The 17,910-nt window shown below is 48.7% G+C and overlaps 1 protein-coding gene across 3 annotated transcripts in view; it reads left to right on the plus strand.

Annotated features, from left to right (window-relative positions):
- Positions 1–17,910, plus strand: part of ING4 (inhibitor of growth family member 4) — a 64,469-nt gene that overhangs the window by 35,927 nt on the left and 10,632 nt on the right. For all 3 annotated transcript variants that reach the window (XM_078651542.1, XM_078651543.1, XM_078651544.1), the window contains exons 2-4: positions 15,666–15,737; positions 15,946–16,112; positions 16,243–16,357. In XM_078651542.1, the coding sequence (XP_078507668.1) occupies positions 15,666–15,737; positions 15,946–16,112; positions 16,243–16,357 (354 nt within the window). The remainder of the gene's footprint in view (positions 1–15,665; positions 15,738–15,945; positions 16,113–16,242; positions 16,358–17,910) is intronic.

Below are 17,910 nucleotides of genomic sequence, written 5' to 3' on the forward strand. Positions count from 1 at the left end.
TGTTGAGAATAATTTCATGCGGCGTCTTTTGGCCCTCCCAGCTGCAACTCCCTTGCTTCCCCTACGTCTTGATTTGGGCTTATCATCTATCAGGGAGGATGCTGAACTTAATCCTATAAGATTCTGGCACAGACTCTGGTCAACTAAGGAGCTTAGCCACTACAGGCGAGATCTCGTGCATGTTATGAATTTAAACAACAACGACAAGATCCCCTGGCTAACTTTTGTTAAAAAAGAATTGTTCCGGCTAGGCTTCAATGAACTCTGGCTGGCCCCCGAAATTGGCTGCTATAAGGTCTCCCGGAAAAGACTAGTGAAAGCCTACAAGCAACAAAATCTTGTATCCCAAATGACTGCACCTAGCATCGGCACCCTAACCCATTGTTTTACCCAATCCAAAAATACTTACAAATTTGAATCTTTTTTGGATTTTATTTACCCGGTTACAGCAAGGAAGCTTTTTATACAGTGGCGGTTCGGAACCCTACCCCTTAAATCCTTTACGAGTAAATGGACCAATGGAGGGGACAAACTATGCCCTGGCTGCAATTCTTGTGATGAGGAGGATATCCATGTCTCGTTTTTCTGTCCCACTTATAGGTCCCCAAGGAAGTATTGGTTGGTCCCTTTATGCAGAAACATGGCAATAAGAAATTGTTCAGCATCGTATAGAATTTTGAAATCGGATTCCTCACCCCACATTGTTTTTGCAGTCTCAAAATATCTGTTCGCCATGTGGCGTATTAGGTCCAAGTTGATTAAGGTCATACCAACATAGGATGGTAGTTCCAGCCACTGTCTTAAAATAATTTTTAGCTCCTTACGTAAAGTTGTTATATTAATGTCTATCTTACCTCAATTGATATGAACTGTGTTGTATTTTTCTTATTCATTTTATCTCATCTAATTTTAACTTCCAAGATACGTATCGATTGGCACTTACATGTACTTAAGTATTGGTTTTAAAATGTTGTATGTTTTTTTCATGCATCTTTTATGGTCTTAATGGCCGAAATAAAGATTTTTTTGGATTGGATTGGATTGGTATAATGTCTACATGACTCCTGGCAGTCCTGGTGGAATCTTTTGGCGACCAGATGGTGTTCCAATGCCGACGACACGTGGATTCTGCTTACATGGGACAGTAATATTCCCATTGCCCAGAACAGATTTTTAGCATGTCTGTCAGCAGTATTCCAGTGGGTGCGCTGGAGCAATCTTCAATGCAACACCAGCAAAAGCGAAACATTGTTTTTTGGCACCACTCCTCCTTTTCTGGGATGTGATTTCTGGCACAGTTCTGCTCACTCTCCTCCTACCCCTGCCACAGTCATACGCTAACCTTGGGGTAAAGTTTGGCAATAAGTTGTCCATCAGCTCCCAGGTGGAAAGTTTGGTAGGAGTGTGCTTTGGCCTTCTTAGATCCTTAAAAAGTTTCTATTTCTGCTCCATTCACATTTCCAGAAGATGGTAATTCATACTCTCATAACTTCACAGCTGGACTACACCAATGCTCTGTACTGTGGTCTCCCAGCGTTCCAACTTAAGAAACTCCAGTTGGTGCAGATCACGGCAGCCTGACTTCTTTTAGGGCTCTGGAAAAAAGAATCACACTCGACTGCACCTCAAGGAATTGCACTGGTTGTCAATCCATGAGAGAGTTCATTTCAGGGGGCTTGTGATGGCCCATAAAGCCATTTAGAAGTCAGGTCTCCGCTACCTGGCTAACACTCACATACTACCTTGCAGTGAGAACTCTGCATTGCTCTGATGCACTGTTGGCTGTTATGCCAAAAATCAAAAGGAAGAAATGAGGCTGCTCCTCTTTCTCTGCTCTAGCCGCTTCTAGCTGGAATGCTTTTCTCCTTGATCTGAGAGCCACTAAAGATGAAGGTTCCTTCAAATGGCTGTTTAATCTGTGTGAGAAGTTGGCCTGATGTGCAGTGCTCACTATTCTAGTGATCACTATATATCAGTCCAAACAACCCTTATTGATGATTGGTTGTAAGTCAACCTTATAGACCAGCTATCCTAGTAGCATGGATACGAGCAGTCTAAGGCTAAGACTCTAGAGGGCGTGTTAAGCCAGCTGTTTTACCATCACATTACCCCTTGAACACCCAGTGAAAGGACACCACACAAGTGTTATGAAAATAAACAATGTATTTATTAGAATCACAACAACCCTGTACTCTTTATGAGGACAGGGTGCTAAGCACACAACAAAACTCTTACGAAAATACTTTTAAGTTAGCACGTTACACAAATGCCCGAGGGGCACGAAAAACCATATACGCTAAAAGTGGAATGCGAATTACTAGCAGGTAAGTAACGATTCTCAGAGGCTTTGGGATCGCTAGGACTGGACTACTGAACCTTTAGATTACTAGCAGGAGGCCTAGGGAACTCGGGTGCAGAGTGTGCACTCTCACGCGGGATGCGGGACAAAGTCTATGGAAGCTAGAATTCACAAAGTTAGTGTTCACGGGCGAACCCGACCTGGTGGGAAGAAAACGACAGTGGATCCTGACCCTAGAATAGTGAGGCTATGCTGGGACACCGAAGTGCCGAAGTTACCTAGCCCAGGGGCTGCAGCTGCATAGGCCTGAAAAGACGTCGGGGATCTCGTTGCCGGACCAGGAGCCTGGAAGAAAGAAGTTGCTGGCAGGCGACCAGTGAAGGAAAGTTCGATGGATCCAAGCCTGGATCAAGGAAGAAGAAAACCTGAAAGCAGAGGGGACCAAGTTCTTGAATCACTAGCCAGTGATTAAGTGGGCACCAGGATGGCACCGGGCGAAGTCACCGCAGTCAGGTGAGTGGGCACTGCTGGGCTCTGCAGTCTCTCGGACCAGGAGGCGTTGTCGGCGACCAGGATGGAGGTGCGAGCTGTCCCACGAAGGTTGAAGTCGTCGGCGTCGAAGTTACCCAGGAGTGGGCAACAAGCCTTGGCTAATTCAAGCCCACGCGGTGGACTCAAAATGGCGTCTTGAGTGGACCAGGAGGGTCCAGGGTGTTCCTCTTCGGGAAGGGAGCAAGGGCCAGTCTGGAGCAACCAGACCAGCAGCAGAAATGTCGTCGGGCGTCGTCAGGAAGGCCACAAGCCAACGGGCTAGTAGCCAAACAACGCGGTGAGCAGCGGAAAGCAGAAGGGCCCCACGCAGATCGTGGAGATGCTGGGGGGCTGCACTTCGGAGCTGGAGCTGCTCAGAGTCGGGGCTTCTCGGACCCCAAAGCACTCACCAGTAGATTACTCGGCGGGCTTGCTGGAAAGAAGTTGTGCAGTCTTGCAGATGGCCGGTCCCTTGAGGTCTCGTCGCACCCACGGTTCTCAGCTGGGCTGTAGAGGTGGGTAGAGGTCAGAGGTGCCAGGGAAGCCGGTTCTCGTCGAGCTGGGCAGTCGGATTCCGAAGGAAGGACTTACAGCAGACCGCAGTGTTCTTGGATGGTGCCTGCGGATGCAGGGTGACTACTCCTTAGTCACAAGGGAGAAATCTTAGGAAGAAGTCTTGAGTTCCTTTCGCAGAAAGTAGTTTCAGGATTCAAAGATGATCTGATTTGGAAGGGGGCCAGTCTCTACCTTTATCCTGTAAAAAGGGGCTGGCACGCGTCTAGGTCCTGCCCTATGGGTGGGACCAGGAGGGGGGGTGGTTACACCCACTTCCTTGGCGGGCTTTTCCCCAGCACAGGGTCTGGAGTGACCCTGGAACTGGTTCAAGCCGGCCTATGCACAGTGAGCACCGGGGTGCTACTTGCAGTCACCTTCCTCTAAAGCCCTGCCTACCTACAATACACAAAACCCTGTCTGGGACGGTGCTGGCACCGCCCCTGGCAGGAAACCCTTTGTCCTTATCTCCTGCTCTGGGAGGACTCCCAGCAGCAGGAGGGCAGACTTGTGTCTCGGTGGCAGCATCCATTTTGTGGATGCTAAGGCTCTGTCTGACTTTTAACCGGGTTATAGGTTACAGGCATGTCGTGTCCCTCTAGAAGGGTGGAATGCTAACCCCGTCGCCAGAATTGGCGAGGGGTTAGTATTCCAATTCGTATGACACCTTACTCGACATGTTTTGATAAAGCGATACCAGAGTTGGCACATAACCGCGAGGATTATAATGCACTTAAGAGTATATGGTATGCGATATCATGGAAACGGCTAAGGGATGGATCCCGAAAGCCGCAGACAGGCTCAGCTCATGCCAGAGCACCATCTCACACGATTCCAAGCACTCTGCCTTCAGGATTGTCAAGGCCTGCCATAGGAGTGACTGATAGGAGATCTGTGTGTCCATTTTAGGGTTAGATATAGGTATACTATATCTAAAGCAAAGGGTGTGTACACCACCTTGCCCCAGCTGTCGTGCAGCCAGTTGTGTCAGTTTTAGTTAGTCAATCCAGGGGTGGCATAATACATGCTTCAGCCCCTGGGAGACTTCTGGGTGCACCTCAGCCCTGAGTACAGGGACTTGGAGAGGGCCCAGGGCCAATTCAGTACCTGAGTACAATTTGGATAGAGAGAACAGCTAGGCTGTGGGTCTGATTAGCAGGCCCACAGCCAGGGAAAGTCGTAAACCAGTGCAGCAAAAAAAGCAAAAATCTGGGTGATCATAGGATTGCAGACCCTACTCTCCTACATGACCCCCCCCCAAACTTTGGGACAATAAACTAACCTTGACCAGGTGAGTCTTCTTGCTCTAAGTGGAAATACCTGGAGAGCCCATCAGCATTGCTGTGATCAGTCCCAGGTCTATGCTCCACTGTAAAATCCATCCCCTGTAGGGAAATGGACCACCTAAGCAGTTTGGGGTTTTCACCCTTCATCTGATTTAGCCACAAGAGGGGCTTATGGTCTGTCTGAATGGTGAAGTGAGTGCCAAACAAGTAGGCCCTCAGCTTCTTCAGGGCCCAGACCACAGCAAAGGCCTCCCTCTCAATAGCTGACCAATTTTTCTCTCTGGGTGTCAACCTTCTACTAATGAAAGCAATAGGCTGATCATTACCATCAAAATTCAGTTGAGACAGAACAGCTCCCACACCCAACTCAGAAGCATCTGTTTGGACAATGAATGGCTTGGAGTAATCTGGACTCTTGAGGATAGGTGCTGTGCACATGGCCTGTTTTAGGTCATTGAATGCTTTCTGACAGCTTGCTGTCCACTGAACTTTCTTTGGCATCTTCTTGCTTGTCAGGTCATTAAGGGGGGTCACTATGGACCCATAATTTCTGACAAACTTCCTATAGTACCCAGTCAGGCCCAAGAAAGCTCGAACCTGAGTCTGGGTGATTGGAGGAGTCCAGTCCTTGATGGCCTGTACCTTACTCTCCAGTGGCTGAACCTGGCCTCCACCTACAAGGTGGCCCAGGTATACAACCTGTGTCTGCCCTATCTGGCACTTTGTGGCCTTGATAGTGAGGCCTGCCTTTTGCAGGGCCTCTAACACTTTCCTCAGGTGGACCAGGTGATCCTCCCAGGTGGAGCTAAAGACAGCAATATCGTCCAGATATGCTGCACAGAAGTCATCCAGCCCAGTGAGGACTTGATTCACCAACCTTTGGAAGGTGGCAGGTGCATTTTTCAGTCCAAAGGGCATTACCACAAATTGATAATGCCCTCCAGGGGTAGAAAATGCTGTCTTTGGTTTGGCTTCCTCAGCTAACCTGATTTGCCAATACCCAGCTGTCAAATCAAATGTGCTTAAGAAGTTGGCAGAAGCCAATCTATCTATAAGCTCATCTGCTCTTGGGATTGGGTGGGCATCAGTCTTAGTGACTGCATTGAGGCCTCTGTAGTCTACGCAAAACCTCATCTCTCTCTTACCACCCTGGGTGTGAGGCTTTGGCACTAGAACTACTGGGCTAGCCCAAGGGCTATCTGAGGGCTCAATGACTCCCAGTTCCAACATTTTCTGCACTTCAGTTTTTATGCAGTCTCTAACATGATCAGGCTGTCTGTAGATTTTACTCTTGACAGGCAGGCTGTCTCCAGTGTCAACATCATGGGTACACCAATCAGTTTGGCTGGGTGTCAGAGAGAACATATGTCGAAAGGATTGCAGAACTTGCCTGCAATCCTGTTGCTGATGTTCAGTGAGGCTGCCACAAAAGACAACACCATCAACTGACCCATCATCAGGATTCTGAGTGAGCAGGTCTGGGAGAGGGTCACTCTCTTCCTCCTGTCCCTCATCTGTGGCCATGAGCAAGCTCATGTCCTTCCTGTCAACATATGCTTTGAGCCTGTTAACATGGAGCACTCTGAGAGGGCTCCTGGGAGTTCCAAGGTCCACCAAGTAGGTAACCTCTCCCTTTTGCTCAATGATGGTGTGGGGCCCAGACCATTTGTCTTTCAGAGCTGCTGGGGCCACTGGCTCCAGCACCCACACCTTCTGTCCTGGCTGGTACACAGTCAGTACAGCCTTTTGGTCATGCCAAGCTTTTTGAAGTTCCTGGCTGGCCTCAAGGTTTTTAGATGCCTTCTCCATATACTCAGCCATCCTGGAGCGGAGACCAAGTACATAGTCCACTATGTTGGTTGCAGGCTTTCTGAGAGGTCTCTCCCATCCTTCCTTCACCAAACACAGGGGTCCTCTTACAGGATGCCCATACAGAAGCTCAAAAGGGCTGTAGCCAACCCCCTTCTGTGGGACCTCTCTGTAAGCAAACAGGAGGCAGGGGATCAGGACATCCCATCTCCTCCTAAGAGGTTCAGGTAGCCCATGAATCATCCCTTTCAGGGTCCTGTTGAATCTCTCAACAAGCCCATTGCATTGTGGATGATAGGGTGTGGTGAACTTGTAGTTCACACCACACTCTTTCCACATGGCAGTCAGATATCCTGACATGAAGTTTGTACCTCTGTCAGAAACGACCTCCTTAGGGAAACCCACTCTGGAGAACACTCCAACTAGGGCTCTTGCCACTACAGGGGCTGTAGTGGTCCTAAGGGGAATAGCCTCAGGATACCTGGTGGCATGGTCCACCACCACCAGTATAAACTTGTGTCCTGATGCTGTCTGGGGTTCCATTGGACCAACAATGTCAATCCCCACTCTTTCAAAGGGAACCCCCACCACAGGTAGTGGTATGAGGGGGGCCTTTGTTGTGCCACCTGACTTACCACTGGCTTGGCAAGTGACACATGAGCGACAAAACTCCTTGGTATTCTCATTCATATGGGGCCAGTGAAAGTGTGAGACAAGCCTGTCCCAAGTCTTTGTCTGACCTAAATGACCTGCAAGGGGAATCTCATGGGCCAAGGTGAGAAGGAAACCTCTCAGAGACAAGGGGATGACCAGCCTCCTGGTTGCACCAGGCTTGGGGTCTCTTGACTCAGAGTACAGGAGTCCATCTTCCCAGTATACCCTATGGGCACCTGTGGCATTCCCTGCAGCCTCAGCAGCAGCCTGCTGTCTGAGGGGTTCAAGGGAAGGGCAGCTCAACTGTTCCTTCCCCAGGTCTGCTCTGGAGGGTCCCCCTGAGCCCAGAAACTCAACTTGATCAAGTTCAAGCTCTTTAGGCTCAGTTTCCCTCAGCTCTGCTAGATCAGCCTCCTCAGAGACTTGATCCTCAACCTGGGGCAAGGGGGAAGGCAAAGCCTTACCCTTACTGCTCTTCTTCTTGGGAGGTGTCTGGTCCATAATTTCAGGATCCAGCACCTGTTCAGTGGGGCATCTTCTGGCCTGTGACCTAGTCACAGCAAGCACATGTGCTGGCAAGCCTAACATCTCCATGTGAGTCCTCTGCTCCACTTCTGACCATTGTGATGACTCCAAATCATTGCCCAACAAACAATCAACTGGGAGGTCTGAACTGACTACAACTTTCTTTTGTCCCTTCACTCCACCCCAGGAGAAAGCCACAATTGCCACACTATGACTAGTAGTGACATTGCTGGCATTGGTCACCAGGAAATCAGTACCTGGCATGATCTGTCCAGGGTCCACAAAGTTAGGTGTCACCATGGTGACACTGGCACAAGTGTCCCTATAGGCCTGAGCCATTTTGCCATTAATCAAAGGTGTCTGCCTGTATTTGCCCAAAGTATTGGGACTTATTTCAGGGGACATATCCATATCCCCTGTACAGACAAGGACAGCCTGAGTGAGTGTGCCAACTAAGTTGTCAGACCCCTCAGTACCCAAGGTTAACCCAACTAATGCCTTGGGAGTGACACTACCACTACTGACTGTACTAGGGGGTGCAGTTGCTTTAGGAGCTGTAGTGGCAGGAGTTTGTCCTCCTCCTCTTTTGGTGCACTCACTAAACCAGTGAGATTTACTTTTACAGTACTGGCACCACCTTTTTGACTGGCCTTCTTGAGTCTTCTTCTTCTGGGAAGCCTGACCCCCACCCTCTTTGGTTTGTTGGGGACCTGGTGAAGACTTCTGGTCATTTTGCTCATTCTTTACATTACCCTTCTGGTCTGCTTTCTTCTGACCACCCTGGTTCTGGTTCTGGTTCTGCTTGATCCTTGTCCTGACCCATTTGTCTGCCTTCTTTCCCAATTCTTGGGGAGAGGTCAGATCTGAATCAACAAGGTGCTGGTGCAGCAACTGGTTCTGACAATTGTTCAAAATTTGTTCTCTCATCATTAGATTATACAATCCTGTGTAATCTGTAACCTTGCTACCCAGCAACCAGCCCTCCAAAGCCTTAGTGGCACAATCCACAAAATCAGACCAGTCCTGAGACTGAGTTTTCTGGGTGTCTCTGAACAGCAACCTGTACTGTTCAGTGGTTAAACCAAACCCATCAACCAGTGTATTCTTCAGGACCTGGTAATTGTTAGCATCCTCCACTCTTGTAGTGAGGAGCTTATCTCTACCTTTACCATCAAAGGAGAGCCACAGTATAGCTGCCCACTGACTCTGGGGAATGTTCTGCACAGTGCAGGCCCTCTCCAGAGCAGCCATCCATTTCTGGATGTCATCCCCTTGCTTAAAGGGGGGCACTATTTTAGTCAGGTGTTTAGTATCTAAACCCTTCTCTCTATCTCTTGGGAGATTGCTGCCACCAGTGGGAGCTAGCCCACTCATCTGCTGCTCTCTTGCCAGGGCAAGCTTCTCTTTGGCCAGGGCAATTTCTTCCCTTTCAATCCTCAGTTCAGCTTGCCTCATCCTAGCTTCATGCTCCTTTCTCTGAGGGGAAGTAAATCTCCTCTGTGGAGGATTCCTTCTCCCTTGAGAAGAGGCATTAGAGTGCAGAGATCTATTGGAGTCCCTAGAAAGAGATCTATCTCTCCTAACTCCAAGGTTAGGCCCACTTCGGGTTAGTACTGGGGGGCCCCCAGATCCTAGCCCAAGTAAGTCTAAGTTGGTCCTAGTTAGCCTTCTGACTACCTCAAGACCCTTGTCTACCTCATCCCCAGAGAGTACCTCCTGATCCTCCTCCTCAACTGCTGAATCAGTGTTGTGGAGATCTGGATCCCCAGAGGTTCCCTCTAAGGCTGGCATGCTCTCATGTAACTGAGAGAGCTTTCTGGCATCATATGTCTCTAAGAGACCTATCAGAAAGGGAATGGTGGGGTTAGACCCCTGCTTCAGTTTCCTGGAGACACAGATTTGTCTCATCTCCTGAAAGCTGAGAGCTGCATATCTTGACGTGACCTGTGGAGGGTCAACACTGACCAGAGGAGCCTCAGTAGAGTCCCCCTGAGTCGACATGCTTTTCTAGTGAGGTGTAAGTGGTGCACTTACCTACACTATATGTTTGCCTACTGATCCCTTGCTAGAGTTGTAGTTTAGGGTGTGCTAGGCCCTAGGAGCTACAACAGCTGGTTCAGTAGAACTCAGAGTATTCTAAGCTAAGTTATATGTACCTTTAGTACTTATGTGATCTTTCACAAGATATTCTTAGGGCATGTGTGGTAAAACAACAGCAAGCTCAAATCCCACCGCTGCCACCAATGTGAGAAGTTGGCCTGATGTGCAGTGCTCACTATTCTAGTGATCACTATATATCAGTCCAAACAACCCTTATTGATGATTGGTTGTAAGTCAACCTTATAGACCAGCTATCCTAGTAGCATGGATACGAGCAGTCTAAGGCTAAGACTCTAGAGGGCGTGTTAAGCCAGCTGTTTTACCATCACATTACCCCTTGAACACCCAGTGAAAGGACACCACACAAGTGTTATGAAAATAAACAATGTATTTATTAGAATCACAACAACCCTGTACTCTTTATGAGGACAGGGTGCTAAGCACACAACAAAACTCTTACGAAAATACTTTTAAGTTAGCACGTTACACAAATGCCCGAGGGGCACGAAAAACCATATACGCTAAAAGTGGAATGCGAATTACTAGCAGGTAAGTAACGATTCTCAGAGGCTTTGGGATCGCTAGGACTGGACTACTGAACCTTTAGATTACTAGCAGGAGGCCTAGGGAACTCGGGTGCAGAGTGTGCACTCTCACGCGGGATGCGGGACAAAGTCTATGGAAGCTAGAATTCACAAAGTTAGTGTTCACGGGCGAACCCGACCTGGTGGGAAGAAAACGACAGTGGATCCTGACCCTAGAATAGTGAGGCTATGCTGGGACACCGAAGTGCCGAAGTTACCTAGCCCAGGGGCTGCAGCTGCATAGGCCTGAAAAGACGTCGGGGATCTCGTTGCCGGACCAGGAGCCTGGAAGAAAGAAGTTGCTGGCAGGCGACCAGTGAAGGAAAGTTCGATGGATCCAAGCCTGGATCAAGGAAGAAGAAAACCTGAAAGCAGAGGGGACCAAGTTCTTGAATCACTAGCCAGTGATTAAGTGGGCACCAGGATGGCACCGGGCGAAGTCACCGCAGTCAGGTGAGTGGGCACTGCTGGGCTCTGCAGTCTCTCGGACCAGGAGGCGTTGTCGGCGACCAGGATGGAGGTGCGAGCTGTCCCACGAAGGTTGAAGTCGTCGGCGTCGAAGTTACCCAGGAGTGGGCAACAAGCCTTGGCTAATTCAAGCCCACGCGGTGGACTCAAAATGGCGTCTTGAGTGGACCAGGAGGGTCCAGGGTGTTCCTCTTCGGGAAGGGAGCAAGGGCCAGTCTGGAGCAACCAGACCAGCAGCAGAAATGTCGTCGGGCGTCGTCAGGAAGGCCACAAGCCAACGGGCTAGTAGCCAAACAACGCGGTGAGCAGCGGAAAGCAGAAGGGCCCCACGCAGATCGTGGAGATGCTGGGGGGCTGCACTTCGGAGCTGGAGCTGCTCAGAGTCGGGGCTTCTCGGACCCCAAAGCACTCACCAGTAGATTACTCGGCGGGCTTGCTGGAAAGAAGTTGTGCAGTCTTGCAGATGGCCGGTCCCTTGAGGTCTCGTCGCACCCACGGTTCTCAGCTGGGCTGTAGAGGTGGGTAGAGGTCAGAGGTGCCAGGGAAGCCGGTTCTCGTCGAGCTGGGCAGTCGGATTCCGAAGGAAGGACTTACAGCAGACCGCAGTGTTCTTGGATGGTGCCTGCGGATGCAGGGTGACTACTCCTTAGTCACAAGGGAGAAATCTTAGGAAGAAGTCTTGAGTTCCTTTCGCAGAAAGTAGTTTCAGGATTCAAAGATGATCTGATTTGGAAGGGGGCCAGTCTCTACCTTTATCCTGTAAAAAGGGGCTGGCACGCGTCTAGGTCCTGCCCTATGGGTGGGACCAGGAGGGGGGGTGGTTACACCCACTTCCTTGGCGGGCTTTTCCCCAGCACAGGGTCTGGAGTGACCCTGGAACTGGTTCAAGCCGGCCTATGCACAGTGAGCACCGGGGTGCTACTTGCAGTCACCTTCCTCTAAAGCCCTGCCTACCTACAATACACAAAACCCTGTCTGGGACGGTGCTGGCACCGCCCCTGGCAGGAAACCCTTTGTCCTTATCTCCTGCTCTGGGAGGACTCCCAGCAGCAGGAGGGCAGACTTGTGTCTCGGTGGCAGCATCCATTTTGTGGATGCTAAGGCTCTGTCTGACTTTTAACCGGGTTATAGGTTACAGGCATGTCGTGTCCCTCTAGAAGGGTGGAATGCTAACCCCGTCGCCAGAATTGGCGAGGGGTTAGTATTCCAATTCGTATGACACCTTACTCGACATGTTTTGATAAAGCGATACCAGAGTTGGCACATAACCGCGAGGATTATAATGCACTTAAGAGTATATGGTATGCGATATCATGGAAACGGCTAAGGGATGGATCCCGAAAGCCGCAGACAGGCTCAGCTCATGCCAGAGCACCATCTCACACGATTCCAAGCACTCTGCCTTCAGGATTGTCAAGGCCTGCCATAGGAGTGACTGATAGGAGATCTGTGTGTCCATTTTAGGGTTAGATATAGGTATACTATATCTAAAGCAAAGGGTGTGTACACCACCTTGCCCCAGCTGTCGTGCAGCCAGTTGTGTCAGTTTTAGTTAGTCAATCCAGGGGTGGCATAATACATGCTTCAGCCCCTGGGAGACTTCTGGGTGCACCTCAGCCCTGAGTACAGGGACTTGGAGAGGGCCCAGGGCCAATTCAGTACCTGAGTACAATTTGGATAGAGAGAACAGCTAGGCTGTGGGTCTGATTAGCAGGCCCACAGCCAGGGAAAGTCGTAAACCAGTGCAGCAAAAAAAGCAAAAATCTGGGTGATCATAGGATTGCAGACCCTACTCTCCTACAATCTGGCTTTCCAAATAATTTCTTCTGACTAGTGGTTAACAAACTTTCGCGCCGGGACACTCATCTGAGTAGCATTGTGCTGTACAAACTCCTAATAATAATAGAGAGGTTACAACATGGCTGAGTGATGACAGTAAATCCCTACGTGACCTCCCAACAGTCGACAGAGAATGGTTATCAGCAAGGAGCAGTGTAGGTATAGGATGCAAGGGGGTAGGAAGCAAACATGGAGGAGCGGGTAGTGGAAGCATAGGAAAAACTTGCTGTAGCTACCACAAACATGGTGGTTAGGAAGGAGCAGGCAAAATCTAAGCAAGTGATGAGGCATGTCAAGGGAAAGACAGATAAGAGGCAGAGGGAATTCAGAGAGAATACAAACTCTACTGCTGACATAAGAAGATACCTGTGGTGTGCAGAGGCAGCCTATGTAGTCACCGCAGGGGGTCGTGTGGAACATATGAAGAGGGGTTGGGCACAGAAGTAGTATAACCTGCAGCCTCGTATTCAAGAATGGGCAGAAATGAGTTCTTCAGAGGTACAGCGATACAGGGAGAAAAAAAGCCAACATCTGATGACCCATTTTGACATTCGTGCAAGAACAATAAGCATTGACAAGGCTAATAGGTCTCACCTTTAGGCTTTGACAATGCAGACTTAATAGCTTTGCCGATGCTAATCTTAGGCACTAAAAAAAGTTGATGTATATGCATGCATGCAACATCACACCAATGTGATCCCGGTATGATGACATACACATGTTTATTCATCATGACATGTACGTCAATTATTGGAAGCGGTAAATAAAAAATTTTTTTTATGGAAAAGCACATTTCCAAAAGTAGTGTCTGGTAGTAAATTGCTGCTGCCTGGTGGCCATCCTAAAAAGTTATTTTTTTTTAAACAAGAGGCAGGGAGAACAGGGGTCAAAGAAAGAAGCAGGTTTTAGAGTGGCAGCAGGGAGGATAGAGGTGGTGAGGTTATGAAAAAAGCAAGCAGGATGAACAGGGGTGTGGGAAGCAACATGGAGAGAGTGGGGATTAGAGTGTGAAGGAGGATGCAGGACACACAGGAGAGAGCAAAAAAAATGCACTCCCATGGATTGCTAAAAGGCAAAAGAAAAAGTAGTTCCCGCAGTTTAAGAAGAGGAAGGGTACAAGTCACCTGTTCAAAAGAATGGTAAAAGAATGTATGCTTCAGGGACGGGCAAACGCAAGAAAAGGAAGAAAAGCCATTGAATAAGAAGAAAGCAAATTAAATTGACAAGAACACCATCCAATGATGAGCAGTGGGAGTCACTCTAATCCCACTGTGTATATTGGTATTGTCCATAATAATACTTTTAACAACAGTCAGCAAAAGCTGTGTTTCAATCAGACCTAAAAATAATGGCTGTAGCCAATGCTTAACTTGAGCCAGTGGTTGTAGGTGGGGCACATCGGCTGTCTTCTTCAGGGACCAGGATTTAATTGTAATCCTCAGACATTGACCCAGAACAACAGAGAAATGAAGCAAAAGGGAAAAGGAGGAGGTTCAGAGAGCTAGAAAAACAGCGACAAAGACACAGGATGAAAAAGAACCTGCAGGAATGTCATAAAGGGACAGCAAAAGTGTGTTGGTGGAAGAGACATGAGGTGGAATCAAGACTATACAACCTTGGTATTTTACAAGCACGGCATTCATTGGTTTCGCCAGCAGGCTTCGAGGAAGAATTGGGCCCTGGCAATTATTCTTTTACAAACTCTTGTCTATAACACTCTGATCGCCAGGCCACTCAAAGAGGAGTGGGAGCAGGGTTAGCTGAGTAGGCCTCGTGCCTAACAGCTTGTGCTGTGCAGTCGCAGCTTCCGTGGGACCTCAAAATAATACCTGTAGCACATCAATCATCAAGCCACTCAAAAAGGAGGGTGATCATTATTAAGTGGGTAGTCTTCATGGCTAACATCAGAGTGTGCTGTGCTGTCAAAGCTTTCCCGGGCTTTCGAGTAAGATAAGATAAAAGAAATGAAATTGAGAGAGGGAATGTTATGTTGACTTGGACTTAACCACTTTTTAGACTGCATACACCCTCTGAGTTTGAAAGGAAGAGGGATATGGAAGCAAGAAAGAGGGAAGGATGAACATATTTTGTTATATTGGTTGTTTGTGTAGCAGATGGGGAGGAAACGAGTGAACATGGTCATCACAGTGAAGAACATGACATGAAAGAGTGGATGGAAGGAAAAGACACCTGGTTTCTGGAGCACACATGCATTTCTCAGAAATGCTCAGTCCTTCTAATGATCTAAAATGTAATCATCACTACGGACCCATGCATGAAGTTTTATAGAAATGTAGCTATATGTTGAGTGACTTGCCACCAAAGACATAAATTACACTGCTTTGGAATAAATGTGTATCTCTTTCGACCCATAGGGTGGGTAGATGTTTTCACTCTGTTGGGAATGCAGCTTAGAAAAGCCGGACACACATTTGTCCTATGGCTATATATTCTCCCCAACACTTGGAACTAGCCTAAAGGCTACACTCACGGGGGCGTTAGTGACAACGGCGACCTTAAGGTGAATACAGTGCAGATCTAGGTAGTGCCACAAAGACACTAAGAATGCACGATTACTGTAGAAGGTGCCAACTGTTCCCCAGTTCACAAATTATATCTTTGCTGAATTGAAGTTTAATCAATGAAAAGAAATTTACTTTATGATACTGTTCCATGGAAGGGTCACAAATGCCAGAGTATCAGCTGAAATTGTTATCTGGAGTACAGATGAATAGATCTTATCTGCATATACAAGCAGCGATGGAGGGGTTGAATATATATCAGCCTGGGTGAGGGTGTCCTGGGCTCAAGCATTGCTTTATTACTCGAATGGTGAGAGATGTACTGGAGCAGTAACATTGGAGTTGATACTTTTACCTTAGACTGGTAGAGGGGTTTGTTCTCCCATTAGGTGAGGTCACAAAATTAATATAGGGGCTTGGTTGGTGAGTTAAATAGAGAGGACATCTCTCTCTGCTTTGTATAACGCAATTCCTCTTATCTCTTCCACATCCAAAGGTATTGAGAATCTTCCCTTTGAACTGCAGCGGAATTTCCAGCTTATGAGAGATTTAGACCAACGAACAGAAGGTAAGTGTGGTGTCTACTCCAAACATATGTGTGTGTGTGTGTGTGTGTGTGTGCATACACACACATACATATTTATTACACTGCATGGAGGTATGTTCCTTCTAACTGGACATTCTACTGCCCTTGAGAGATGTGATAGACCTGATCTGCACGAGTAAACCCTTTGAGCAATTGGATGCTAAGGCATGTCCATCTTTGTATCAAACAGACCTCAAGGCTGAGATCGACAAGCTTGCCACGGGCTACATCGCCAATGCCCGGACTTTAAGTTCAGAAGAGAAGATGGGCCTATTGAAACAGATTCAGGAGTCCTACGGCAAATGCAAGGAGTTTGGAGATGACAAGGTGCAGCTGGCAATGCAAACATACGAGATGGTGAGTGTATGGAGAAAGCCAGAACTGGATTCTTGGGCATTCACACCCTTCATTCTGTCAACCTTATTCTTTGGGCTAAGCATTTCCTTCAGCTGATCGCATCAGCTCATCCTTTTTTGCTTTTCTGCAGGTGGATAAACACATCAGGCGCTTGGACACAGACCTAGCGCGCTTTGAGGCAGACCTGAAAGAGAAGCAGATCGACTCTAGCGACTACGACAGTTCTTCCAGCAAAGGCAAGAAAAGTGAGTACTACCTTGATTCATACAAAGAAGGAGGGGAATGCCGCTTAGATTACAGGAGAGCAGAGGTTAGTACCAGTCACACCCTCCACGATTTGTGAATGTGCCCATGCAGTGCAATGAATGCTACCACTTCCTGTGTGGATTCAAAGATTCAATCAATCAGGGGTTTTTATATCACAGGTTCTCCCCCCTGAGGGTCTCAAGGCACTGAGGGAGGGGGGTGGATGTTGATCCATCTGGGTGATGGGGTTCAGTCGAAGAGCCAGTTCTTGAGATCCTTCTTGAATTGGTCAGCGACGGGAATTGCCTGAGGTGAAGAGGCTGGGTATTCCAGGTCTTGGCGGCGAGGTAGGAAAAGGATCTTCCTCCGGTTTCAGTCTTGTGGAACCATGGGACGAGGGCCAGGGTCAGTTGGGTGGAGTGGAGGTGTCTGGTGGGTACATGGAATGAGAGGCGGTGGTTCAGATATGCTGGTCCTGCATCGTGGAGGGCTTTGTAGGTGTGTGTGAGGAGCTTGAACGTGATTATTTTGTTGACTGGGAGCTAGTGGCGTTCTCAAAGGTGTTCGGTGACATGGTTGCTGCGTGGGGGATGTTGAGGACCAGTCTGGCTGCGTCATTCTAAACGTTCTGTAGTTTCCTGAGAAATTTCTAGGTGATACCGGTGTAGAGTGCGTTGCTGTAGTCGAGTCTGCTGCTGAGGAGTGAGTGGGTGACCGTCTTCCTGGATTCTGTGGGGATCCATCTGAATGTTTTTCGAAGCAGGCGTAGCATGTGGGAAGCATGATGAGGAGACAGCGTTGATCTGATGGTTCATTGTGAGCGAGGAGTCCAGTGTGATGCAGAGGTTTCGTGCCTGGTCCATGGAGGTGAAGGGGTTCGCAATGCGGTGGGCCACCAGGAATCATCCCAAGCTGAGGGGGTGAGTCCCTCGATGAGGACTTCGGTCTTGTCCGAGTTGAGCTTGCGGTAACTGTCTGGCCTTCATCCCGCGGCGGAAGTTGGTCCTGGTGGCTGTGGGTTTGTTGGTGAGAGAAAAGTTCAGCTAGGTGTCGATGGCGTAGGAGACTATGTTGAGTCCATGGTTCCTGACGAAGGCTGCGAGTTGGGCCATGTAAACGTTGAAAAGGGTGGGGCTCGGGAGGGGCCCTGGGGCACGCCATAGCTATTCTCCGTGGGTTCTGAGAGGAACAGAGGTAGTCTGACTCGCTGTGTTCAACCGGTGACGAAGGAGTGGATCCATTCCAGGGCCTTGTCGCGGATGCCAACGTTTTGGAGTCTCTTGATTAGGGTGCAGTGGGAGACTGTGTCAAAGGTGGCAGAGAGGCCCAGAAGAATGAGTGCTGCGGTTTCCCCCAGTCAAGGAGGGAGCGGATGTCTTCAGTGGCGGCGAGGATTGCTGTGGTTGGTTCGGAAGCAGGATTGGGAGATGTCCACGACATGATTCGCTTTGATGAACTCCCATCTCGATTACCTTGGCTAGGAAGCTGAGCAGGGGGATGGGTCTGAGGTTTTTGAAATCTTTATGGTCCGCATGTTCCAGTCATCGGGTAA

Source organism: Lissotriton helveticus, chromosome 7, assembly GCF_964261635.1.
Source record: "Lissotriton helveticus chromosome 7, aLisHel1.1, whole genome shotgun sequence".
NCBI lineage: Eukaryota > Metazoa > Chordata > Amphibia > Caudata > Salamandridae > Lissotriton > Lissotriton helveticus.